Raw genomic sequence first — 26,089 nt, forward strand, 5'->3', positions numbered from 1 at the left:
CCCAAGGGCCTGCAGAAAAGCCCGCTGTATGGCAGCAAGTGCTGGGAGGGTCCTCAGTGCCAGAGTGTCACTCTCAGGCTTCAGTTCCAGCCCCTCCTGTCACTATGCCTCAGGCCCGGCAGCATGGCCCAGGGCCTGGTTTTAACAGTTGTTTCCTCCCCTAAGCTGCGTCAGTGAGTGGGGTGAGGACAGGAACTCATGCCTCTGCTTCCCTCTCGCCTGCAAGCTGAGCTGGGTGGTTTCCTGAGGAAGTGCCGGTGGCCATGTCTCCTGGGTGGTAGGCGGTGTCTGGCTGGAGCTCAGATGTGGTGTGCTGGGCGGGGGGGCTGCCTATTCCTCCCCTGTGATCCTGGACCAGGCTCCACCTGCAGGGAGGGGCCCCAAAGAAGGACCACGTGCCCCGGGGGTGGGTGTGTGTCTGCTCCTCAGAGCTGTCCTGGGTGCACAGGGCACTTCCAGTCCCCCTTTCAGACATTGAATTACTCGTGCCATAAACAGCCCGGTGAACATGCTGTCCTACCCCTACCAGCCAGCAACAGGACTGTGTGGGTGGTGGTTGAGGTTTCTTGACTGAGCCCCAGGCTCCACGCTGCATCGTTGACCCCCACCAGCCGGTCAGCCCTCTGCTTCGTCCCTCTACCTAATGGAAGGTGCCATCTCACTGCTGGGTCGTGTTTCTCAGGTTACCAAGGCGGTTGAACACCTCGCCTGTGAATGTTTTGGGCTCCCTCTGCCCCCTGTCCACAGCCTTTGCCTCTTTTCTGTTGGAGTCACTGACTTTGTGTTGGCTTGTGGGATTCTTCGTATATTCTAGAAACCTCCCTTTTCCGTTTCAGAGGCAGCACATGTTATCTCTCCTCTGCGCCCTTGGTCTGTAGTGCATTCGTTAAGCCCAAACCCTGTCCAGTGATGTGATGGCGTCTGTGAGCCAGGTATTCTGTTTACTGCTGCTGCTTCCAGGTACACATGGGTCCACAGTCCCTTCTGCCTGCTGCTGCGGTTGCCAACCGCCTAAGGGCCAAGCCGGGAACCTGACACCTTCTCCCCACATGCCACCATCCCTGCCATCCCCGAGTGCTGCCCCAGGTGCAGGATGGAAATCTGGAACCTGTGTAGCGGTCAGGATAGTTCAGAACTGCTGCTCTGACCCACACACCTGTTTCAGTCTGTTATGGGAACTCCTATTGTGGTGCAGCAGAAACAAATCCAACTAGTATCCATGAGGACAAAGGTTCGATCCCTGGCCTCGCTCAGTGGGTTAAGGATCCGGCTCCCACGTCGCAGGGAGCTATGGTGTAGGTCGCAGATGCAGCTCGGATAGCATGTTGCTGTGGCTGTGGCCAGTGGCTACAGCTGTTTCATCCCTTAGCCTGGGAACCTCCATATGCCACGAGTGCAGCCCTAAAAACCAAAAAAAAAGAGAGAAAAATCTCCTGTCAGGCTGCTGTGCAGCTGCCTCTGGGAGCCCGGGCCTTGCTGATCTCCCCACCACCAGCCACTGGCTTCTTCCTCAGGGCCCTTCCCAGAACACTTGCCGGGCGGGTGCCTGGCAACATGGCAGCATAGAGGCCTCCTGCAGTCGGAAGTAACAGCCCTTAGACGGCGCTCAACAGTCCCCTCCCCATGGGAGCGTTTCCCCCTCCCCAGGGCCCTCAGGTGGCCTTCAGAGGCTGGGCCGGGGCAGCACAGACGGAGGCGGCACATAGAAGCATAGAAACAAGCTTTATTCTCTAACATGCGTACAGTGAATTCCTTACACAATCAAGGAAATGGTTTCTCTTTCAGGCATCTGACTCTTTTATCAAAAGAAAATCCATCCTGCTTATTAGTCCCACCCTGGGCAGATGCTGCCCTGAGCAGTGGTCTGGACCCAAAGTGAGCAGACACACCTGGGTGCCCCTTCGATGCCCAGGTACCCTAGGCCAGTTGGGACAGCTGTGGGGGGAAGGTGCAGCACAAAGCAGCAAGCACCCCAGGATGCCAGACTTCCCCGCACGCAGCCACAGCGCCAGCCTGGGACGACCCGGAGGGGCGGGCAAGCGGGGTGTGGCCACGGCCTCAGTGCTCAGCATCCATGGCGTCCAGGTACTTGGCTTCAATGATTCGGGGCAGCAGGTTGTAGCTGGGGGGAGGGGGACAGGCGGACAGATGAGCCTGGGTCGGGGAGGAGCCAGCGGAGGGCAGCCCCCCAGCCCCCAGCCCCTGCCCCGTACCGGATGGGGACCATGACAATCATGATGAGGGGAAAGATCATCTTCATGTAGGGCAGGGTGCTCATGCCGAAGGCACAGAGCAGCAGCAGCTGCAGGACCTGCAGGCCCGTGAAGTAGTGGATCTTCCTCTGGGGTACCCTCCGGATGTAGTGGGTGGGTGGGTACGAGGTCTGTGGGGGGCAGGGACTGGGTGTGGGCAGGTCTGGCGCCGTGTCCCCCACCCCCACCCCTCACTCCCCGGGCCAGACACGCTTGCCTGGTCTTTGAGCAGCAGGGCCATGCGAGCGCACAGCTGGTTGCCGTCGATGGAGGTGAGCGCGATGTAGAGGAAGAGGCCATAGAGCACGGGCTTGGGGATCCACTGTAGCGGGAAGGGCAGCAGCAGGAGGGAGAAGCCCACCAGGATGCTGGCGCCCAGGGTGGTCAGCCGCGTCTCCCTCACGTTCACGATCCTGTGTGGTTCCAGGGCCCTGGGTCACCGCTGGCCTGGGCCACAGGGCTGCGTGTGCTTCCCGGGTTGTGTCACGGCTGGGCGTGTGTCCCCCGAGCCATATCCCTCCCTTGGTCACGTGTGGCCCAGGGCTCCCCCCACCTCAGGGTCCATGTGCCTCTTTCTCAGGCCTCTAGGGCCCACTCTCACACTCACGTCTCGTAAATGTGCCCATTCTCCACACGCTCCTCCACCAAAGCCAGTGCCCGAACGTGCAGCGGGGAGTGGGGGTAGGCAGCGTGGATCCAGGGCAGCCCGAACAGAGACAGCCCAGTGTTGATGATGGCGATGAGCAGGAGGTCCCAGTGGTAGGCAGTGCCCTTTACCAGCCTGCAGCAGACAGGGTCCCGTGTGGACAGAGCCCCCTTGGTCCCCTGGCGGTTGGGGACACGCTTGCCCCTCCCTCCCCAACCCCATGCACCTGTTCTCCGGGGCGTTAGCCAGGGCAGCCACCAGGTTCTGCTCGATGAAGAAGAGCAAGGAGAGGAGGAAGCCGAGGCCCATGGCACTGCTGATGGCTGCCAGGGACAGTGAGTGCATCTCGGGCATCTCAAACAGGCTCTCGCTCGGGTTGTAGCGGAACTTGCCCACTGCAGCAGGACACAGGCCCCTGCTCAGGCCCGCGTCTCCCCACCCCACACCCAGCAACCCCCGTTGCCCACCCCCACGGCTGGTCCCAACTCACTCTTAATCTCCCGGAAGCCATAGGAGCAGATGAGGGAGAAGGTGAGCACGGAGATGGGCAGGGCGCAGTCGGACAGGATCTCACGCATGTAGGGGTGCAGGTAGGGGCTGGGGGGCAGGCGGGTGTGTCATTGTGGCCCGGGGCCTGGGCCCCTTCCCTTCACCCCAGCAAGGCCCCCTCACCTCTTCTTGAACTGGTAGAGGGTGTAGCTCAGCCAGAGTGTGCCCAGCATGATGAGGAGGCTGAGCACGGCAGTGTCCCGGGCTGGGGGCTCAGGGGCCGGGCTGCCCCCTGAAGTCAGCTCGGGCGGGCCAGCCAGGAGGCTGCTGTTGAGGGCGCTGTGGAGGCTGCTGTTGAGGCTGGTGCTGAGGCCCAGCAGGTTCACCGAGGAAGAGCTATATGCATAGATGTTCTCAAGGTTTTGGCCATAGTAGTACTTCTGGAAGACTATGGATACAGGCCAACGGGGCTCAGCCATCGGCTCTGGGAGCCTGGGGCCCTGTGGGGCTTCTTCCCGGATGTGGGGTGAAGGAGCCTGGGGGGCACAAGGGGACTCTCGGGGGAGGGAGGAGTAGCCGGGAGAGCTGGCCTTCTGTCTGCCTGGACCCCCGACCTGCCTGATCACCCCACACCCTGCCCTTGTCTATCTCTGACAGTGAATCCTGCCCGGCCCGGTGTCTCTGATCCTGCCTGGGCAGCTCTGTCAACCTCTAGCATGCAAGGCTGCTGCTCTCTGCCAGTCACGGCGCCCAGAGCACCCTGGACCATGGGATCAACCTTAGCTTGAGTGCTTCCTGGCTGCCCTCAAGCCTGTAGCCCCTGGCCACACACTTTTTTTTAGTGACCACACCCGCAGCACATGGATGTTCCCAAACCAGGGATCAAATCTGAACTGCAGCTGTGGCAAATGCCAGACCTTTTAACCCACTGCACCACACTGGGCCAGGGATCGAACCTGCACCTCTGCCGCGACCCAAGCCATTGCAGTCAGATTCTTAACGCACTGTGCCACAGCGGGAACTCCTACACACTCACTTTTGACCATGCCCTTGACAGCATCCAGCATGAATGTGATGGAAATAAACAAGGCAATGATCTCCTCCGTTGACCTGCCAGTGGAGGATATGCCTCATGAGATGGGGGTGAGCTGTTAGGAGGGAGGCTTCCCTGAGCCTCAGCAAGGCCCCCGCTGCCAGTTCCTGCCAGGAAGCGGGCCAGGGCGCCAGGCTTTCCCCGTGGGACAGTGACATGGTGGGGGTGCCCCCTCTGCTCTCGGGTTACAGGGCCTCAGAGGCGAGCATGGAGGCTGACCCAAGTCCCTGGCCTTGGTCTCCCTCCTACTGGAGGCTCAGGGGAGGGCCTGTCACCTCTTGAAGAGACTCATGACCAGGCTGAGGTTGAAGAGGGCATAAAGCGCGAGGAAGAAACTGTTCCACAGGCCCGTCCATGCGTAGAAGGTATTGAAGTCCAGATCGTAGTCGTCACAGATGCCCCGGATCACTATGGGCAGCGGGACAGGAGCGAGCAGTCAGGGCCAGGCTGGGGCCAGGGACCTTGGGAACCGTCTCCCCGCCGCCACCCCCACGGCACCGTGGATGTAGAGCGCCAGGGGCGCGGTTGTCAGCAGCACCACCAGCGGCTGCCCGGAGAAGAGCGCGTACAGGAGGCCTCCGATGCTCTGCCCGGCCATGGTCTTCTGCACGTCTGAGGAAGCGGGCTGGTCAGGGGGGCCCTGTGGCCCTGGGCCCCGCCCAGCAGGTCCCCCTGGCCTCCAGCCCCTCACCAATGGCCCCATGCGTGTTCTCATCGTTGAGGGACCCAAAAGCGATGGTGGGCAGGAGGCAGGCGAAGTAGAGGAACAGAGTGGTGGTGATGAATTTGCCCACAGCCTTGTTTTTCCCGATGATGCCTGGGAACGGGAGATAGGATGGAGGGTGTGTTGGGGACACAGGACAGGCACACGTGTTGTCCTGGGGCCTAAGTTACAGGCTGAGCTCCAGGAGGGCCCCAGGCCACCTACCGTCAGTGAAGTCCAGTGGATACACAGAGAACCTGCGGGCGATGTCCTCCCGGATACCCTTCCCCACGGGGAAGAAGTCTGTGTGCTGTGGGGGCTGGGAAGAGGACACACCCCATCAGCCCCGTGGCCCTCAGCCCCGTGCCCCATGCCGCCCACCCGGGCCGCCTCTGCCCTGTACCTTCGGGGGCTTGTGGAGGCAGATGGAGTTCATGCTGTGATCCGTCATGCGGGTGCCCGCAGACTGGCTCATCATTGTGAGCAACTGCCTCTGATGTACCAGGGCCTCCTTGAATTCCTCCTCTGTGCGGGTCTTTAGGAGCTTCTGGCGGAAGGCGATGTCTAAGAACATGGTGGCAAAGGTGCGTCCCACCTCTGTCGCAGTCTTGGTGCTTTTCTGGGGACAGGGCAGGAGAATCACACCTGCAGTCACTGTAGAGCGGATGGCACCCCGCCCCACATGGGCCACGCGCGGGTGGATGGCTCCACGCACGTGGCAGGTGCCCGCCCCAGGACCTGGCAGCAGGTGGTCCCGCAGTCCCCCAGGGACGTTCAAGCATTAGCGGACCCTGCCACAGTTTCCACCAGGTCAGCAGATCACCAGAACTACCATCCATCTAGGATTGTACAAACTCAGGGGTCACGCTTGTCCTGAGGAATGCAGATCTGTGTCGTTGTGGACAGTGGAATCGCAGCGACTGTGCTACCCTCGCCAGCGGCCTTTGCCTTGCCTGCTGGTTTATCTGGTTTTCAGAGGGGTTCTGGGCCCATCCAGCCTTCACCCTCTTGCCTGGCCAAGGTCAACCCTGTCCATGAACTCAGTGTCCAGCCTCCACCACAGCAGCCGTCCTCACCTCCCCAGCCTTGGTTCCCTGGGAGCGGCATCTGCCCCTTCGTGCTTCCCAGAGCTATAGTCCCGGGGCCACTCCGCACACACTGTGCTCTCCGGTAGCTGTAGAACAGGCTGGCCTCCCGAGGAGGAGCTGGGTGGCAGGATGGCTGACCTGTCTCAAGGCACCAGTCTAACCACTCAGTCCTAGGGATTCTGCTCCTTCCAAGGGTTCTGGCCACCTTGTCAGCGGTCACTCTCTGACCCATGAGCTGCCACCGCCCTGGATGCTGTTCCTCCCAGCGCAGTGACGTCTGGGGCAGTGCACAGCATGGCTGTGAAGTCCCTGGGAGGGACAAGTCCCCTAGTGCCCCCACCCCCTTGCTTAGAGAAAGCCTGGGGAGGGGCTGTCCCAAGCTCTGAATCCACACCAGAGGCAGGGGCAGAACCATCAAGAAGCTAATGGAAGTTTAAGTGTTAAGGCCCTTTCCAGGCCTCGGGAGGGACTCGAGCCATTTTCTTCTTTTGGCCACACCTGTGGAATGTGGACGTTCCCGGGCCAGGGACTGAACCTGTGCCACAGCAGCCACCCAAGCCGCAGCAGTGACAAAGGTGGATCCTTAACCTGCTGTGCCACTAGGGAACCCCTGCCATTTGCTATTCATGATTTTTAAATCCTTTTCCATAGGAGAAGATTCCCCAACTGTATAAGCCTTGGCTCTCACAAAAGCGAGATGCCCCAGGAGTTCCCGTTGTGGCTCAGAAGTAACAAACCTGACCAGTATCCATGAGGACAGGGGCTTTATCCCTGGCCTCGCTCAGTGGGTTATGGATCTGGTGTTGCCATGAGCCGTGGTGTAGGTCACAGATGTGGCTCCGATCCTGCGTTGCTGTGGCTGTGGTGTAGGCTGGCAGCTGCAGCTCCGATTGGACCCCTAGCCTGGGAACTTCCATATGCCATGGGTGTGGTCCTAAAAAGAAAAAAAACAGTGAGATGCCTCTGACCAGGGGCTAAATGGCCCAGGAAGGAGTGGGGATCCCTGGCTGACAAATCATGGTCAGCCAACTAAAGGAGTTAGGGTTGGGGCAGGCCAAAGAAAGTGAATAGTGATAATCTTTTTTTTTTTTTTTTTTTTTTTTGCCATACCCACAGTGTGTGGAGATTCTCAGGCCAGGGATTGAACAGCAGCAACCCTGAGCTGCAGCAATGGCAAAGACAGATCCTTAACCCACTCAGCCACCAGGGAACTCCCTGAAATAGTGATAATCTTAAAAAGTATATATATATTTTTTTGTCTTTTTCTTTAGAGCCACACCCTCGGCATATGGAGGTTCCCAGGCTAGGGGTCCAATCAGAGCTCTAGCCGCCAGCCTACACAACAGCCACAGCAACATCAGCTCCAAGCCGAGCCTGTGACCTACGCCACAGCTCATGGCAACACCGGATCCTTAACCCACTGAGCAAGGCCAGGGATTGAACCTGAGTCCTCATGGATACTAGTCAGATTTGTCTCCACTGAACCATAACGGAACTCCAAAAGTATCTTTTTTGAATCAGGAAGGGAATATAGCCTTTTGGGCAACTGCTGGGGAAATGAGAGCTTGATGAAGACCTGGAGAGTATGCTTTGGATAAACCTAGTAGAGACGAACAGGAAGGTGAGAATAAGGCCCTCAGAGGCCAGGACGATGGGGCCTCTGGCACATGGGCGAGATGCCCCCCGAGAAGAGGGCAGGGTAACCCTCCTTCCCGGGAACACCCGAGACCCCCTCTTACCATCTTGGGTGGGGCCAGCACCAGGATAACGAACCGCACCTCACAGGAGTTCTCCCCCCAGTTCTGCGGGCGAACCAGGCGGCTGATGCACACGTGCCGCTTCACCAGGGCCTTGGAGGTACAGCTGGCAGGGACGGGGAGGACACACAGCACACAGGGGCCATCCTTAGGAGCTGGCAACACAGCCCACAGCCCCTAACTTTGACCCCAGTAACCTCTGTTAAGGAGGAACTGAAAAGACCAAGTGGGGTGAATTCCTCACTCTGCCCTCAGCGCAGGAGGCCAGCCCGTACAGGGACAAGGGATGCCTGTCTCTGAGGTGACATGTGGGAGGCCAGTGGTGGTGGCCTGGCAACTCACATGATGCAGAGCCATGACTGCTGATAATGCACCCCTGTGACTGTGGCAGTGACCCCTTGGATGGTGTCCGACAGCAGGTGGACTCCTGATGGGGTGGAGGGGACAGGAGGTCAGACGGCCCGTCTCCTTGCCCTCCCACCCAGGCTGAGGCACAGCCCTTACCTTTATCCTCCATGGGGGCCCCGGCATCAGTGAAGAGCATGGCCATGAGCAGGTCCAAGTGGCAGTCAGGCTCGGTGTTGTGGGGGTCTTGGGCTAAGCGGTACAGCATGGCCCGCAGCACGTCGTCCAGGGAGGTGGCCGTCTCGTTCAGGATGATGCTGGCCCGGGCCAGGAAACCATCGAGGTCCCGGTGTGCCCGGACCTCTTCCTCAAAGTTCTTTAACTTCAGGTACTGTGGAGACCCCACACGTAGAACCACACAGGCCATGAATGGGATGCACTGTCCCCGCCTGGGCCCCTCCTCTGCAGTGGTCCCTGGCTGCCCCTGCCCACCAGGACCCAACACCCCCTTCCAGGAGAGAAGGCCAGCGTGGCTGTTCCCCGCTGCCACCCCGGGGCCAGTGTGAGATCCTCGCTTAGTGTGTGGGGAGCTGTGTGAGCAGCCCCCTCCACCCCCAGCGGGCGGCCCGGCTCCAAGGGTCCCCCCTCTGGCCGATGGGCCACTCACCTTGCGCGAGGTATGCAGGAGCCCGTAGCCACCAGGCAGTTCGCTCTCTGCTGGAGGAAAGCCGGAGGGTTCAGGCTGCTGCCCCGCCTCATCGGGTCTCTCTTGGTGGAGAGGGGCCGCACTTGCCAGCCAGTCCCCGGTCCCCTGCACGCGCCCCCCCCACCGGTCCTGCTACAACCCCCATACCAGACTGGGTGGGCTGCACCTCGAGGTTGACGTTGACAAAAAAACGGATGCTCTCGCCAGACACAATGGAGGAGTTGACCGTGTCGAAGGCCTCATCCCCCAGGCTCTCCTCACGGGTTTCAGAGGCATCATCCGTGTCACACTTGAGGTAGCCTGGAGACCCAACCACCACCGAGAGAGACCCCCGCAGAGGGCCTGGCTGTCAGGGCTACACCCCAGAGAGAGGGATGCCAAGCCAAAGGAGCTGCCCCCTCGCCGCATGCTCGGTGGTGAGGGAGGCCTCCAGCAGGAAGGCAACTTCGGTCCAGGTCGGGCCTGGTCCTGCCCAGCCCCCTCAGAGTGCGGCAGCCCGCTGACAGCCCCCGCCCAGTGGCTCTCTCCAACATCCTTCTGCTGCAGGAATCTTGCCCTGCGCTGTGCCACACATACCCTTTAGCTAGAGAAAGACTTGTTCATTCCACAGACTTTGGGCCAGGCACATGGCACAGTGACATAAAGACCGACTGGCACCTGCCTTCCCAGAACATCTAGGTTATGGGACCTGGACCTGTCTGGCTCCCCGGAGGTGACCCAAAGAAAGCCAGAGCCTCTGCAGCATCCAGACTCACTGGCACGGGGTCTCAGAGCTCCTCCTTCCAGGGAGGGCATGTGGGGCGAAGCATCAAGACTGAGAAACATCCAGACATCAGACAAGAACCCGGAAGCGGGAGAGCCAGAGAAACAGCCAGGGGCAGAGAGGGGAATGACACTGCAGGGCAGGCCTCTTCTCAGGAAGCCCTCCTGGGGACATGCAGAAGTTCCAATCTGCCCTGAGCCCTGCTGTGGCTCCCGGCAGCCTCGGGGCTGACAGTCTGAGCCAGCCCTGCTACCCCTGTCCTGACCCCCAGCCCCCCGAGCCCAGTCCCACCCGCCACCTTGATGTCTCACTCCTCAGGCCAGGCGGCCAGCACCCCCGGCATACTGGCTTCTGCCCTCCGAGCTGAGGGCATCCCTCCCTGGAGGGCCTTCTTCCAGGCTCCATAGAACCTTCCTCCCTGCCTTACTCTTGGCCCAACTGGCACCTCTTCGTCAGTGTCCTGTGGGTGCCCTGGGTTGCACCACTTGTGATACTACCAGGAAAGGGGCCCTTGCAGCCAAAGCCCACCAGTGCCTGGCAAGCTCAGGTGCAGGGACAGAGAAGGGTCAGCAGCATGCCTCCACCTGCCAGGCAGTGACTCACCCTGACTCACTTCCACTCCTGCCCGCTGGTTTCCTCTAAACATCCCAGGCCCTGTGCCCCCCATGTCCTGTGCTCAGTCTGGGCCCTTTCTGTGGAGGAGGAGCTAGGCCTCCCCCAGCAAGGCCCTCATGGACTGGTGACCACTAGCTCCGGGTCTGCACTGCACTGCACTCCAGAGAAGAATGCTTAATTCAAAAGATGTCCTTCCCCCGTTTGTCCTGGAGCTCATGTCCATGAAAGACTCCTTCTTCCCATGCTCCAGCCCTGCTTTGCTTAGACTAGTTGATTCCGCAGTCCTGACCTGTCCCAGCTGCCCCGCAGTCACCTCCCACCAGCACCTGCTATTGCTTGCCGTGCTCCTCACACTGCCCCACTTCTCCCCTACCCTGGGCTCCACACAGGACCTACCCAGCCAGGCTGGGACCTACCAGCCAGGTGGTGGACCTACCATCAGGTCCCTGCAAGGCTCCTGGGACGCCACCTCCACCCTATAGCCCAATCACATACCTAACCTGCCCACCAGCAGCCTGGCACATGCGGTCACCATGCCCTGGGGACCTGGGGTAAGAGCACATCGCCACTCTATCCAAGCACTGTCCCATTAAACACTCCTCTGATGGCCAGGCCAGCTCCTGGGTCTGGGCACAGGAGAGGCAGCACAGAATCAGCCCGGGGATATGGAGAGGGAGAGAGTAAGGCTGGTGCAAGCAGGGAAAGCGGACGTGCAGAGAGGTTACAATTCTTTAGAGAGACAAAGGCAGCCCCTCCGCCACAGTGCTGGGCGGCGTCTGAGGAATGTGGGTACATACAATACCTGCCCTAAAAAAGCCGGTCAGGTAACCAGGCATTGTAACAGCAAACCATGGGAAAGCCCCGATGGTTCACAGAGCGCAGGATCCTGCCCTCCCAGGACCACCAGAGACCTGCCAGTGTCCAGGGCAGTGTCAGCTGCCCCTCCGATGACACCACAACCTCCAGGGAGGGTAGGCTCCAAAGGTGTCCCAGCACCAGCAGAGAACCATGAGTGCCCAGGTGGATACACTAGATTCCCTCAAGACCTCTGACTCCATACACACACCCACACCTGAAAGATACTCACCTGGGTCCTCAGGGTATCCACTCTGTGACATGACAGAAGACGCTTCTGCAAGGCAAGCCAAAGAAGGGTCACCAGCTCCATGGACTGGCCTTGGGCAGTCTCCCACGCAATCTGCTGCTGCCCGCCCCCACCCCCATGCTGCTGAGTCCTTCTTACCCTTCCCAGAGACCTCGGGAGTAAAAGGAGCAGGGGCCGGTACTAGCCAGGCTCCTTGAGGAGCCAGAGGGAGCCATGCCTGTTACTCTTCAGTCCATCTGCTAGGGGCCGCCCAGGTGGGAAAGGAGGGAGGCGGGGAGATGTTGTCAGCATGTTTCTCCAAAAGTAATTAACAGTACCCAGGGAAGGAAGGAAGCTTTCGCTGGTTGCATTGGTCTGGAAGGAGATCCCACCGGTCGACCTCCCTGTGGAAGCCGACTTCCCTCTCTCAGTCCTTCGCTGCCAAATCCAGTAACTAGTTTGGGGCTCTTCTTCCGGCACATTTCGGGTCTCACTCACACGTCGGTCCCTGGTTGCCATCAACACCCATCACACGTGTGGTCGCTCCCAACATCACGTGCCCGGGTTACATGGGGACCTGGCAACGGCCTTCCTCCCGCCCTCGGCTCCACCCACTTTCTGGGCCTCCTGGGAGGCGGAGCCGTTGGTCCCTTAGCGAGATGGGGGGGTGGGAGGCGCGGGGCGGCGGAGGGGGTGGGGGGAGCTGTGCGCGCTCCCCGCGCCTCCCCGGATGGTCCCGGGCTCTTCGGGGAAGGAAGCGACAGGAGGGGCCACGTGCACGAGAGGAAAACGCCTCCAGACTCAGAGATCGCGGGGGTCTGGGGTGGCGGTGGGGGTGCAGGATGCGGACCGGGAGCCCGGGTGGCATCCAGAAGGGAGGGGCGGGGGCAGTAATGGTAGCACCGGCGAGCTCAGGAATGGACAGAGGACGAGGGTACGGAAGGGTAAGGATGATACACACTCTACTCCCGGGCCGGGCGCTTCAACTGCACGTAAACAGATGATCTTCACAAACCCCGGTCTGGCTCTCGGGTGTCTGAGCGTCGGGGGAGAGACTACCGCAGCAGCGTAGGGGCGGGAAGGTGTCGGGTAGAACTTAAAACGAGGCTTTCAGAGGTGGGGCCTGCCTGGCTACTAAGAGCCCCGCGCTCGAGGTGCTAGGGACCCCATAACTCCGCCCCGCCATTTGCAAGACCCCTCCACCCCTCCACCAGCTACCTCGTTTCTTCAAAAATAGTTAAGCGTTTCCAGACGCATTAAGTCAAGGGCGCGGTACGCACGAAGCCATCCTGGACCTCTCCACCAACACCAGCATATCCTCCCCGGCCTCCCACTCCCTCTCGGCCGAACTCACCCCCCCGCCCCCGCCCAGGCTGGGAAGGCCCCGCGACCCTCTAGCCCGCTCAGCCCGGGCCCGTGCAAGCCGACGGCGTCTGCGTTCCCCCCTGCGCCTCGACGGCTCTGCGTCCCCACCCAGCACGCCTCTGCGACGGAGACCTGACGGCCTTCCCGCTGCAGGCACCCACCGCAGGGCTGGAGATGGAACGCGCGTCTGGTGGCCGTGGCCATGGCCCCAGCGATCAGCCGCCAGACGGCCGCACACCTGCGTGCACGCCCGGGCTCCTCACCGGGTGCCGCGGGACCCCAACCTTGGCGTCCTGGGCGGGCCCGCGGCGGGAGCCGGCGACACACCCCTGCGCCGCGCCTGGGTCCTAATGCCGCGCCGACGGCCCTCCCCGGCGCCAGAGGCCGTGCGGTCTGGGCGGGGTCCCGTCCGCCCGCCCTGCGCCCTCACCTGCGCTTCTGTTCACCCCGGGCAGGCTGCTCCCGGGAGCTTGCGGCGACTTCGCCAGAGCTCGTAGACTTGGCTTCTTGGAGTACGCGCGCCCAGCTAGGCGCGGCTGGGTTAGGGACTGAGCGGGGCTGCGAAGGTTCTGCGAAGAAACTCGGTGGGCTCAGAGACCCTCGAAGCTGAGGCAGTGCTTGCGCGGGCCGGGCTGGGGGTAGGGCCTCCCTGGTGTCAGCTTTAAGTGTGTGGCCGGTCCCCGCCCCCTCCTCTCGGCAGGGGGCCTCGGCAGGGCCCAGCCTGCTCCGGCCCCGCCTTCTCCATTCAAGCCGGCTGCTCGGGCGGCAAATCCTCCTACTCCTCCTCCGGGAAGCGCGCCCCGACTAACTACACCGGCTGGCGTGCGTTCACTGGGCTACACCCTGGCCCGAGGAGCCCGCCGTCCTGCCGGTTCGGCGGCGTCGGGTTTGCTTGCTGCATGCCTCACGGTTTCTCTCCCGGCTTCGTTGCGCCCTCGGCCTTCTCTACGGTCAAGGTCTTGGCTTGCGGCCTTTTTCCTTCCCAAAGTGGCGTGGCCGACAGGTTTTCCCTTCCGGAAAAGAGGGAGCCCGGCCGGGAGACGCGCCTTCTCCCGCACCTCGTCCTCTAGTAGATTCCCGGGGCGGGAGTCGGGGGGAGGATGGGGAGAAGTGCGCACGTGCTTATGTGGATAGGCAGTGGTGCACGCGGCCGGCCCAGCCCAGTGCATGCGATAAATCCCTGGTTTGACCCTCGGGTGGCTTCAGAGAACGATTCCCTAGCCCTTGGGACCGGATTGACCCAGGAACTCTCCTTACAACCAAGTGTTAACCCCCCACTCCCTCCACATGTTGGCCACCAGCCCGAGGAATAGCAGGGATTCCCGCATCTCATCTCCTGCTGGGACAGAGTTCTCACTCAAGGTCCCCAGCCCTGGTAGAGGGCAGGGCAAAGCAAGCAGAGAGTGAGCCCACCTCTAGGGAGAGGCTGCCCTGTGGCCCAAAAGGGTTCTTAGTGCGTTGATGGGGAGCCCCATGCATAGATGGGGTAAGTGAGGCTGACCGGTTTCCCCTCCCAGGAAGATAAGAGCATTAGGAGCAAAGCCTTGGGGAGAGGGGGGCGCCCCCTTGGCAGATGAAGGGCCTGGGGGTCAGGATGGCCCTGAGCACCCTGCTCCCTACTACTGCAGGAGATTCTGGGGCACTCCGACCTTGGCTGCCCCAAGGCTAGCCCCATGCTTCCCTGTGGTGAGCAGAGTCTGGGAGGAGACACAAGGTCATCCTGGGTACTCCATTCACTTAAGACCTTGGGACCTTCTCTAGAAGCCCTTTATTTTCATTTATTTATTTGCTTTTTAGGGCTGCGCTCTCGGCACATGGAAGTTCCCAGGCTAGGGGTGAATTGGAGCTATAGCTGCCAGCCTACACCACAGCTACAGCAACACTAGATACGAGCGTTGTCTGCAGTCTACACCACAGCTCACAGGAATACTGGATCCTTAACCCACTGAGCCAGGCCAGGAATCGAACCTGCATTCTCGTGGATCTTAGTCGGGTTCGTTAACTGCTGAGCCACGAAGGGAACTCTTAGAAGCCCTTTATTTTAATTATTTATTTTGCTTTTTATTTTTCTATTTTTTGACCTGACTCTACACCACAGCCACGGCAATGCCAGATCCAAGCCGCATCTTCAACTTACACCACAGCCTACAGCAACATCGGATCCTTAATGCACTGAGCGAGGCCACGTCCTTATGGATCCTAGTCAGGTTCATTACCACTGAGCCAGAACAGGAACTCCTAGAGGCCCTTTAGCTAGACCTCCAGCCCATGGCACAAACATCCACAGTCACCCGGTGGGAGATGGAGATTTGAGGGAGAGCTGAAGTCAGGTGAGCTGACTGCCCAGGGAGCAAAGCTCCATGTGTGAGGTGCAGGGGATGGACCCCTAAAAAGCTACCCATTTTGCCCCCAGCCCTTCATACCTCAGAATGCCTAGGCTTCTGCATCTCCTTCTCCACATCACCAGCAGCTCCCAAGGCAACCTGGACCTTTCCTGTTCCAGGAAACCACCCTGCAATGGAGGGGCAGCCTCTTGTCCCCTTACTGCAGCCTCCTCCCCCCTCATCTGAGGCCCTCACCTCTGAACTCCCTGAAGAAACAGGAGCCCACAGCCCAGGCCTCTCCCGGTGCTCTATGGACCTGATTCTCCTAAGAACTGACACTGACCCCTTCGGACCCCTTCTCCACTGGCTCTGCAGTTTCCGTTCCCCTCGTAGTCCTGGAGGGAGCCCCTGACCCGCACAGCACTGCTGCAATGTGAGAAGCTGTTTCCTTTCGTCTTCCTGCCCGCCAGTGGCTCAGAGGCTGAGGACAAATACAGGTGGCACAGGTCTCCCTCCCCGCCGCCCCCAGCCCCACGGGGTCCTCACACAGGTGTTGATTTAGGGACCCTGACGTAAACACACACATTCTCTCTCATTCTTTCCCGTGAGGGCAGATTTTACTGGACTGTGGACACAACTTTGAGTTCTGTGTTCCACAAAGTGCTTCATGGCTTTCCAAGATCCTCTCAACTGAGGTTCCTCCTTCTGCCACTATGCCTGTAGATTTTAGGATCTGCAGAAGTAACTCTATAGTATCTCATTAAAAACAAAAACCGAAACTCTCCCTTAAAGAGTTCCCTTTTGGTGCATTGAGTTAAGGATCCTGGGTTGTCACTGCAATGGCTCAGGTCACTGCTGTGACGTTGGGTCAGTCCCTGGCCCAGGAACTTCTACATGCTGATGATGCAGCCAAACAACCCAAAACCAAAAAAAAAACTCCCTTGGGAGTTCCTGCTGTGGTGCAGTGGGATCAGGGGCATCTTGGGAGCACTGGAAGACAAGTTTGATCCCCAGCCCGGCACAGTGGGTAAAGGATCTGGTGTTGCTGCACTTAGATGGTAATTGCGGCTCAGGATCTGATCCCTGAGTCGGGAACTCCCTATGCCTTGGGGCAGCCAAAAACAAACAAACAAACAAACAAAAAACCCTCCCTTGAACTGCCCCCTCCAGGTACCACCCAGTTCCTCAGCTGTGCTTCAGAACAAATTTCTCCAGAGTTGTCCCTTATCCTGTCTCCACGGCTTTTTTTTTGTTTGTTTGTTTGTTTTTGCCATTGGTTCCCAGGCTATGGGTTGAATCGGAGCTGTAGCCGCCAGCCAACACCACAGGCACAGCAATGCCGAATCCATAACCCACTGAGCAAGGCCAGGGATCGAACCTCATGGTTCCTAGTCAGATTCGTTAACCACTGAGCCATGACGGGAACTCCTCCACGGGCTCTTCCTACCTCTCTCTGACCCACTCGTACCCATCTTTTGTCCCCACCACTCCACTGAAGGTGCTCTCCTGGTCCCGAGGTCATCCTGCCTCAGCTCTCTTGCCAGCTGCCCACCCCCGCTGCCCAGCAGCACCCAGCCCTATCAATCTCTCCTTTTTCTTTTTTTGTCTTTTGTCTTGTTAAGACTGCACCCACGGCATATGGAGGTTCCCAGGCTAGGGGTCCATTCGGAGCTGCAGCTGCTTGGCTACGCCACAGCCACAGCCATAGCAACACCAGATCCGAGCCGCGTCTGCAACCCACACCACAGCTCTTAGCGCGTCCTTAACCCACTGATTGAGGCCAGGGATCAAACCTGCGTCTTCATGGATGCTAGTCGGGTTCGTTAACCACTGAGCCACTACAGGAACTCCCAATCCCTCCTTTTTCGTGCAACGTTTCCTTCTCTCCCTCCCCTCTCCTCACACCTAGCTCTCAGTGTTGGTCTTCCCTGTATCTTTGCCTGGGTCCATAGCTCTCTACCAGCCACAGCTGACCGCCAGATTTCAGGGTGCCTGTCACTGAGCTCCTGACTTCAACATGCTACCACCTACTTATCTCCTCTCCCCAACCTGGGTGGTTAATAGGGAATTCAAATGAAATTCAGGCCAAATAGTTCTCCTAAGTTCCGTATCCACCACCATCCACCTGACTGCTCTGGACCTGGGGGTCACCCCACTCATCTGCATCTGATCCATAAGCAAGTTTTGTTGGATTGACCTTCAAAGTAGAACTCAGGGAGTTCCTGTTGTGGCGCAGTGGAAACAAACCCAACTAGTATCCATGAGGATGCAGGCTCGATCCCTGCCCTCGTTCAGTGGGTCAAGGATCTGGCGTTGCTGTGATCTACGGTGTAGGTCGAAGACGTGGCTCAGATCCCACGTTGCTGTGGCTGTGGTGTAGGCTGGCAGCTGCAGCTCTGATGTGACCCTAGCCTAGGAACCTCCATATGCCACAGGTATGGCCTTAAAAAGCAAAAACAAACAAATGACAAAAAAATCCAAAGTAGAACTCAGTTCTGCCCACTTGCACCACCTGCCGGGTCCATCATCTGGCTTTTTTCTTTCTTTTTTTTCTTTAGGGCTGCATTCACAGCATATGGAAGTTCTCAGGCTAGGGGTCAAATCAGAGCTACAGCTGTCAGCCTACACCACAGCCACAGTAACACCCAATCCCTGATCCACCAATAGAGGCCAGGGATCGAACCTACATCTCATGGTTACTAGTCGGATTCATTCCCACTGTGCTACAACGGGAGCTCCTCATCTGGCCTTCTGACTTGCCTCCATCCACTATCCATTCTCCACCTCCAATGGCTTTTCATGGCATTTAGGAAAAATATAAACACGCAAACAAATAAAAGCAAGCTCCTTGCTGTGGCCCAGGGAAGTAGAGGTGTGGGGCAGGGCATGCTGTTCACCCGGCACCTGCCTGTTTCCCACCTCATCCCAGAGGAGGTCCACTCCAGTGGCTCCCAGTTGTTCCTCCGACACAGCTGGCCCTCACCTCCCTCCAGGCCTGGAGAATCTGGGTGCCTGGAAAGCGTGTCCACAGCTCTTTCCGCAGCTCAGTTCAACCTTCAGCTCTGAGAGGACTTTCCTGGTCACACCATCTTAAAGTAAGTTTCCGCGTCCTTCCAGCACAGATCCTCATGGTCCCCAACTCTGCAGTACAGGCTTCTTCATTCTTAACTTTACTGCCTGGGCCCTGTCTCCCAGGCTAGACTGGGGTCTCCCCGAGAGCAGGGCTGCGTATCTTCACCAGTGCAGCACTGGTGCAGTAGGTGCTCAGTAAAACCATGATAATTTGAGCACATGTCCAGCACGTCCATGTGCAGTTCCTGGACACTTTTGAGCCCTGAAACTCCCCGGATTGTCATTTTCATCCTCCATCCTCCATTGCTACGCAGGTTGGCTGAGCAGATACTCGTGATTTCCTCTGCCTCCTTCCTGTTGCCTGGACTCCTCAGACGTTAATCAAGTCCTTGTATTTCTGCTTCTAAATCTGCTCTGTCCTGCTGCCCTCACCTTCCTTGGATCCTCGGCAGGCATGGCTTCCCCTATCTTGCAGCTTTCAGCTTTGCCTGGAGTCTCCCAGGTTTTATGAGTTTCTTGGGGCTTCTGGTGGCCCCACACAGGCAGCCTCAACCAGCATTCCCAGCCCCTCACGGTCCTTCTCCAGTGGTGTCTGTGCCACCCCCTTGCTGTTCCTGGGAAGAGCTGCTGTTCCCACTGCTTTCCCTCCAGCGATGCTGGAGGGGGCTGATGGAGGGAACAAGGCCTCCACTGGCCTCCCCTCTCCCCTGAGGGACGCCTCTAGGCCCCCTGGGTAGATGGGAGGAAGACCCTTCCTGCTCAACTAACAGAGCATGAAGGCTTCTCCCAGTTGCCATCCACCCCTCTAAGAGAAAGATCCCACAGGGGCAGCCGGGAAGGCAAGGAGCCCTGCGGAGGGCCAGTGAGGACCTGCTTCCCTCAGAACGACATCTCTCTGTGCCTCCCCCCATATTCACAGTCCGAATCTAGCACTGGCTAGGGGGCTAATGGCTCTCTGCTCAGGGATTCTAGCTGACCAGCAGGATGTTGAGCAGGAAGGTTCCAGAGCTGCCTGCCTGCCTTCATGTCAGGCCCCTCTGCCTTCTGACCTGGGTTCCAGTTCCACAGCTCAGCTTCTCAGCCAGGCAACCCCTGGCAGAGAAACGCCAGTAGACACTAACCTACTTCTGCTCATCCTGCTCCAGGGCATCCCTAGAAGGGGCCAGGAATCTGCATTCCCACCAAAGCTGGCTCTAAACTTCCCTGCCCTCATCTACCCCCAGGCCCCACCTCATTCGAACCCTATCACCAGCCATGGGAAGCCTTCCAGCTAAGAGTCCAGGTGGTGGCATGCTCCTGGCCCTCACTGCCCTCCTCAGCCTTTATCTGTATCCTCGGCCTCATCCAGGGCTCTCATTCTCACTGGTCCCGGTGGCAAGGAGCAGCCCAAGTTTCTGCCTTGAGTTCACCATTCAGGGCTGACACTGCCAGTGGCCCCATTTCAGGCTGCCTTTCAGAAGACAGAGGAAGCTGGAAGCAGAGAGGAAAAGTTAATGGGGAGGCACAGGGCAATAACCTCGGGCGAGACCTCTAGTCTTTTTGGGTCTTTTTTTAATCTATAAAACAGAGCTTGAAATCCACTCTTTAGCTAGAAAAATTCCATGAATTTTTGATTATCAAAACATCTTTCCTTTTCCTGTTACCCTTATTTTGCTATTATTTGTACATTCACCCAGCCATGAAATTTCAGAGCAAGATGTGAAGCTTCTGAAAAATTTGAAGCTATGAAGGAAAAAAAGGAAACTTCTTTATCAGCATGGGAAAAATGATAGGATAAAATGGAAATATATTCCTGCTTTATTTGGCTAGTGCTTTTTTTTTTTTTTTTAACAGATTTATAATCATTTATTCGTTTGGCATACTATTTGTTAACTCTGATCCAACTTTTTAAAGCAAATTCTTTTGGCTGGTTGGTTTAGCAATGCAGAGGCCTGGGGAAAACAGGAATACTTTGTGGATAAACAAATTTATTTTTCTTCAGATTTTTGGAGAATGAAACAACAACAAAATTTTGGCATTGTTTCAAAATGTTAGGTTTTTTTCCACTTTGGCTTTTTCCACTTCTACCTTAAGGTCATCCCTTCACCCTTGTCTAATTAGTCATTTCATCTCGTCAACTGTTTCTTCAAAATAACTCTCTAGTTGGTCTACCTCTTATCCCCACCAATGTGAAGTAACATTACAATCTACACAGTCTTTCTTTTATTTAGGAAAAAAAGTATCAACTATCACCCAGGCTCCTCTGGAACAGTAGTATTCCTGGGTGTATAGAGGCAGGAGAGAGCCTTTTCTCCATCTTCGGAGGCGGGGGGCAGTTATCTTGTGGATAGAACATTTTCAAGTTAAACGTTTTCCTCCCTTGGTTCAAAGTCATCACCACAGTGTCACCCTTGCCCTAAGAGAACACTGTGTTTGCTATCAGTTGTGCTAGAAAAGACTGGCTAAAAGCAAAAAATTTTAATTCAAATAGATTATCTGATTTTAACAGAAAAATCTCAGAAGTGGCCTCCAGGGGGATGTACAATGCTGATCTCGGGGTGCAAACTCTTCCTTGGGGAACTGGGCTCCCCAGTGCTGTTGGAGGGGCCCTCATAAGGCTGCAGTGATGCCCGGCCATGCCAATCAGAATACTTCTGACCATGGCGACTGATTTAGGGATGAGAATATGACTTCAAACTCTGGGGCTGCCTCTGGAGAGGGAAGTTGGGTCTTGCCTTAGGGGTGTTGGGGCTGCTGGTGGCGTAGAGGAAGCTTACTGCCATGGGACAGTGAAGCCAGTAAGGATGGAGAGAGGGCTCTGATGAGACCACCTGAACTTGAATCTGGTATCACCCTGGGTCCTGCTGAACTTGAAGGTGGAACCACCCTGGACTCCTCTTAGAGCAACCAAGCAGCTCTTTCCCCTTCTGTCATGAGCTGGAAGTGGGGCTATGGTCAGGTTTGCTTTGGGCATGACTGTTCTAGATTGTACCATAGAAATGAATACATCAGCATTTCTCTCCTCAGAGAAACTTCTCATTTTCAGCAGTTCCACTTTCTGGAGCATCCAAAGCCAAGATGACCTTCCCAGCCCTCTCGGGGAAGCTGCACCCTCCTTTTCAGGCAAGCTCCCCAATCTTCCCAGTAGAGCCCTTCCCTCAACCAGAGGCCTCAGTGCTGAGAGTTGGGCAGGAAGCAGGTCTCTGCAGATGCTGCCTCTTGGTGGTGCCCCTTCCTAGTCAACTCATCCCAGCCCAGGTAGGGGATGTGAGTGGCAGGCCTGCACAGGGCCCCCAGAGCTCTGGGGGTCCTATTGATCTCTTCCTCAGACCATGCGGTTCCAAGGCTGGCGACCTGGGGACAGACAGGCGGGGTGCTCAGCTCTAACTGGGCGAGAGCAGTGGCTTTGCCACCTGGGCAAACTATTGACCTTTCATGCTTACTCACCCCCATGTGTTAAGCAGGACTGGGTAGCCACCTGGAGGGGCTTCAACTGGGATTAAACTGAGGGACCAGCCTGTGCAGCAATGGTTTGAGCAGCAGCTGACCCCAGTGGGATGCCCTGAGGGACAAGAGAGGGTGGGGGCGGTGGATGTGGCTCACAGGCAGGGCATGAGGGTGGGAGAGCTTATCTTTGGGGCCCCGGGAGACCCCGATGCCCAAAGCCGGCTTCCCTGAGCCCCTCCTTGGGATCTGGGGCTCCCTGAGAGTGCCCACCCCAAGTTGTGGTGCGGGCTGCTCGCTCAGGGGTCCAGGGTCTGGGGAAGGGAGTGGAAGTCCCAGTTCGCCTCAAAGAGGCATCCTAGGGGAAAGCCGTGGCCACCTCCTCACCCACCAGGGACACTTCAGGACCACAGCAATAGGGACTACTGGAGGCCTTGCTTATTCAGTGATAGTTTATTGGTCCTTAGCATTACGTCTCAGTTAACAAGGTAAATTCACATAACACGACTGCAGGTAAAAACATGAAAATAATATAAAAATAAATTGAAGGCTACTTTTATATATTTACTGAAGTAAGTAGTATAATAAATACTATAATAAGCAAAAAGCTTCAATCACACATTGTTTCACTGAAGTTACAGTAGTGTTTGTAAATAGTTTTAAAATTTAAGTTACAAATATTAAAGCATTGAAAAACTAGTATAAAAGTGAATTTTGGCACGTAAGTGAGCTCTTCTGTCATTAATATTTGACAACCTGGGACAATGAGGAAGCCATTTCTCACCTACTTGAGGTACAACTATTCATCTAGGTCAGCAACATGGCTGGAATACTTCATAGTTTACAATCTTTGAGTTAACTTTTCCCTTTTGAGAAGCCCAAAGAGCAAACCCAGAGCTTATTACTGTGCAAAAATTTTTCAAAATCCTAACAGAATTTAGGAGGGAACTTTTTCTTGTGACCCACAGGGCCTAGTGTCCAGGCCTCAGGTCAGAGCCCCCAGGACTCGGTGGGGCCAACTCCACTCCTGCTAGTGGCCCCTTCCTTGGGGTGATCCCTTTTCTCCAATTTCTGCCTCCTCCTTCCAATCAAAAAAAAGAAAAATCCCACATCAAAATGTAAAATAACCCATAACTTCAGCGACTTCAACATTATCACACTCACTCGGGGTGATATAAAACTGAAGCTGCTAAAAAAAGAAAGTTGGCAAAAAGCATGTAAGCCCCTGGAGGATTTCTGCTTGTCCCTAAGAACCTGATGTCTCTGCTGGATCTCTGGTATCCACTTCGAAGGTCAAAATCTCAGCATCTTGGCCCCTCTCCTCTAGAGACAGCCTAGGACCCCATGCCTCCATCTGGAGCGCCCCGAGGAGTCAAGTGGATATGAAACTTCACAGTCAGAAACCAGAGGCCCTGAAGGTTCCACGAGGGCCAGAGCGAGGAGGAGGCCTCCTAGCCTCAGTCCTCAAAGAGCTCACACCATGCACCACTAGCGTGCCTCTTCACCAGGGCACAGCCAGTGGGCCCCAAGGAATGCCCTTTCACCAGTGTGCCCTTCACACACCCGAGCAGGCTGAGGAGCATCTACGGAGGCCTCAGCCAGTTTTGCCTTTTTGGCTTTGAAACTTAACATTTTGACTTTTTTCAATCACAGTTTCATCTTCAAGTTGAGGTAATCACAGTTTCCCCTCAATGGGAGAGGAATTGGGACAGTGGGGCAAGTTGGTGAGAGAGCATTTCTATGGACAATGGTCAGAAACCAAGATCACCACGAGGTACAGCCCCACGTAGTGTTTAAGACCCGCTGTGACAGGCGGGCTCCGACCCCTCTTTAAAAACTCTTGTGCAGCAGCCAGGAAATGGCTCGAGCTCCTAGAAGGAGAGCTTTCATTTCAATGTTCACAGCAATCCACCTAGGAGATTTTTAGATGGCCTGTGGTCCCCCCACCCCCACCCCCACCCCACCTCTCCCTTTTCTAAGACTGCTCAAGTCTGAGTTTTTAAAAAGAGCTCAGTACAGCTAAAGGAAGCTACAGTAACTCATTGCTTATTTCATCAATTGCACTTAAGATCTATGTTATTGATTCTGAAGCAGAGGCAGGCCTGCTGTGGACCCCAGCCTCTGGCCAGCCAGAAGTGAAGCCTAAGAAGTCTGGGCCCTTGTCACCAGCAGCTTTGGGAGCTGGGACTGGAGCACATGGGCCTTATCAGGAGCTTTTCTTTATGCAAGAGTTCTTATTCAATGGTGTTTTTTTTGGCCGCACCTTGCAGCATGTGGAAGTTCCTGGGTGGGGCTTCGAACCCATGCTGCAGCTGTGACCTACGCCACAGCTGCCACAATGCTGGATCCGTAACCTGCTGTGCCACACGGGAACTTCCTATTTAATGGTATTTGGAGTTTTGTTCATCTGGCTTCAAATCCAACTTTTGTTCCTAATGTAAGTATATTTCACTAACAAGCCCTTAACAAGTGCTTTACCACTTGCATGCAGGCCTCTGTGTGACAGACCACATGTGCTCCATCATTTTTCTGTCTCTCTTCTTTGCCAGAGCCCTTTCTCGAAAGCCCCTCAACATTACTAGAAACTTTGCTGGTTTTGCCTATGTGCTTCTTCCTAAGGCATGCAAAAAATATGTGAAATTCAGGAAGCATTTACAATCTATGCAGCTGAGGCGCTGAAGTCCTAACAGACATCACCCATGCATCTGTGCTGTGATCTCCCTCTGCCCCACACTAATTCTGGAGGTCAGGCATGGGATGCACTTGTAATTCCCCTCCGCTTTTGAGTCCAGCTGAATACAAAGCTACTAGAAGGAATTCTAACTTGGATATTGGAATTCTTTGAAATTCCTGGTCCTCAGGAGCCAAACAAGTCCAGGGCCAGCAATGACGCTTGGGAACATGAGCTTCCTGAATGTTGTGCCTGAACACCAGGCCTTCCCTGGCAAGACTGAGGGGAGGTAAGGGTGGTGGAGACTGAACCCCTTTCAAGGATGCCTCTAAGTGATAAGAACCCTGGGCTTAAGACTATGAAGCCGTAGGACACTGCTCTTAACAGTGAGGCAAAGCATCGCCAGTGAGGCCCGAGCAGCAGTTTTTCTCATCCCTGACTTAGGCAAACCAGAGCGATGTCATGAGGGGAGCTCAAAACCAATCTCGACGGGGGCTGCTTGTGTCAGTTCAAAAGTCACACACTTCTGGGAAGCAAGTCTTTCCCTTCAGTTTACTCCTCGAGGGAAAATTTCTCCTTTTAGAACAAGCTAGTGACCTCAGCCCAAGCTGCTAGCTCTATGCGTTGAGATTGGCCAGAGCTTCTGCTGCTCCCTTCAGGACGGGGCCCAGGGCCAGCAGGGCCTGAGCCTTCCATAGAGAGGGCCTAAGCAGGGAGGAAGGCACTCCACTGGGGTGGAGGGCTCTCCTGGGACGGTGTCTGAGGCTTGAGGCCTGTGGTGGCCCGGCCCCCCAGGCATAGTCACAGTTTGGGCAGCCAGCATTCTTTCTGACCCCTACAGCAGCTACTCTGCGTGATCCAAATGCTTCTCCCCACCCTTACACAGTGCTGCCACGGCCCCCAAGAGACACTGTTATCAGGACTGCCGACTGCACACAAAGGACAATTCCTGTCTGGTCATCCTCTATGAGGACCCCCCTCCCCTGCCAAATCACTGGTGCAGGTGATGCTCTTCAGCGCTGTACAGACAATAAAGACAACATGCACTCAAGCCGGCACACAAAGGCCATGGAGAACAAAGACAGCCCCTCCTGGGAGGGGGTTCTGGAAGAGCTGAGGTTAAGACATCCTGCTTCTAAACGTCCACCTCCAGGGTGGACACCCTGCAGTCTTCCTCTAGGGCTTCTGCTCAAAGAGGTCATGATATTCCTGCTGCTCCAGCTCCCGGTTATACTTCTCGATTTCCCGGTTGGCTTCTTCCACGTAGTCATTCATGAACTGGTCCATGACTGGCAACTCATTAAGGAACAAAGCTCTGAGCCTGGGGGCCAAGGGAGCAGCCCTGATCAGAGGAATCTGTGGACACGTGAGGCAGGGAACACTGAAGTAGTAAGAGTCCAGCCTGCACAGAGGGTACCTGACAGGCCTTTTTTGGTTTGTTTTTTGGTCTTTTTAGGGCCGTACCACGGCATATGGAGATTCCCAGGCTAGGGGACGAATCGGAGCTACAGCTGCCAGCCTACACCACAGCCACTGCAGCTTGGGATCTGAACCATGTCTGTGACCTACACCACAATTCAGGGCAAAGTCGGATCTATAACCCACTGAGCAAGGCCAGGGATTGAACCTGCGTCCTCACGGGTACCAGTTGGGTTTGTTATCACTGAGCTATGACGGGAACTCCCCGACAGGC

The 26,089-nt window shown here is 56.6% G+C and overlaps 2 protein-coding genes across 17 annotated transcripts in view; both read right to left on the minus strand.

The window, feature by feature from the left end:
- Positions 1 to 1,703: 1,703 nt before the first annotated feature.
- On the minus strand, positions 1,704 to 13,636 carry SLC4A11 (solute carrier family 4 member 11). Of its 14 annotated transcripts, XM_047771504.1 has the most exons (21): positions 13,068 to 13,158; positions 11,880 to 12,049; positions 11,545 to 11,589; positions 9,227 to 9,379; positions 9,041 to 9,090; positions 8,533 to 8,764; positions 8,371 to 8,455; positions 8,011 to 8,134; positions 5,587 to 5,802; positions 5,409 to 5,502; positions 5,172 to 5,297; positions 4,979 to 5,092; positions 4,756 to 4,888; positions 4,424 to 4,497; positions 3,571 to 3,835; positions 3,389 to 3,495; positions 3,125 to 3,293; positions 2,860 to 3,033; positions 2,470 to 2,665; positions 2,214 to 2,383; positions 1,704 to 2,122 (listed from the first exon to the last, which is right to left on the minus strand). In XM_047771504.1, exons 3-21 carry the CDS (start codon positions 11,573 to 11,575, stop codon positions 2,059 to 2,061), a joined length of 2,577 nt encoding a protein of 858 aa, XP_047627460.1. In that variant the 5' UTR covers positions 11,576 to 11,589; positions 11,880 to 12,049; positions 13,068 to 13,158; the 3' UTR covers positions 1,704 to 2,058. The 14 variants fall into 14 exon arrangements, with proteins under 14 accessions (XP_047627460.1, XP_047627453.1, XP_047627449.1 ...); XM_047771497.1 differs by lacking the exons at positions 11,880 to 12,049; positions 13,068 to 13,158 and adding an exon at positions 13,337 to 13,636; XM_047771493.1 differs by lacking the exon at positions 11,880 to 12,049 and having other exon boundaries at positions 9,041 to 9,087; positions 13,068 to 13,200.
- Positions 13,637 to 22,163: 8,527 nt separating this feature from the next.
- DNAAF9 (dynein axonemal assembly factor 9) overlaps positions 22,164 to 26,089 on the minus strand; it is a 154,200-nt gene continuing 150,274 nt past the window's right edge. For all 3 annotated transcript variants that reach the window (XM_047771506.1, XM_047771505.1, XM_047771507.1), the window contains exon 37: positions 22,164 to 25,685. In XM_047771506.1, coding sequence (XP_047627462.1) covers positions 25,573 to 25,685 — 113 coding nt within the window. In that variant the 3' untranslated portion in view covers positions 22,164 to 25,572. The remainder of the gene's footprint in view (positions 25,686 to 26,089) is intronic.

The sequence above is a fragment of the Phacochoerus africanus genome, chromosome 3 (assembly GCF_016906955.1).
Source record: "Phacochoerus africanus isolate WHEZ1 chromosome 3, ROS_Pafr_v1, whole genome shotgun sequence".
In the NCBI taxonomy this organism is placed as follows: Eukaryota; Metazoa; Chordata; class Mammalia; order Artiodactyla; family Suidae; genus Phacochoerus; species Phacochoerus africanus.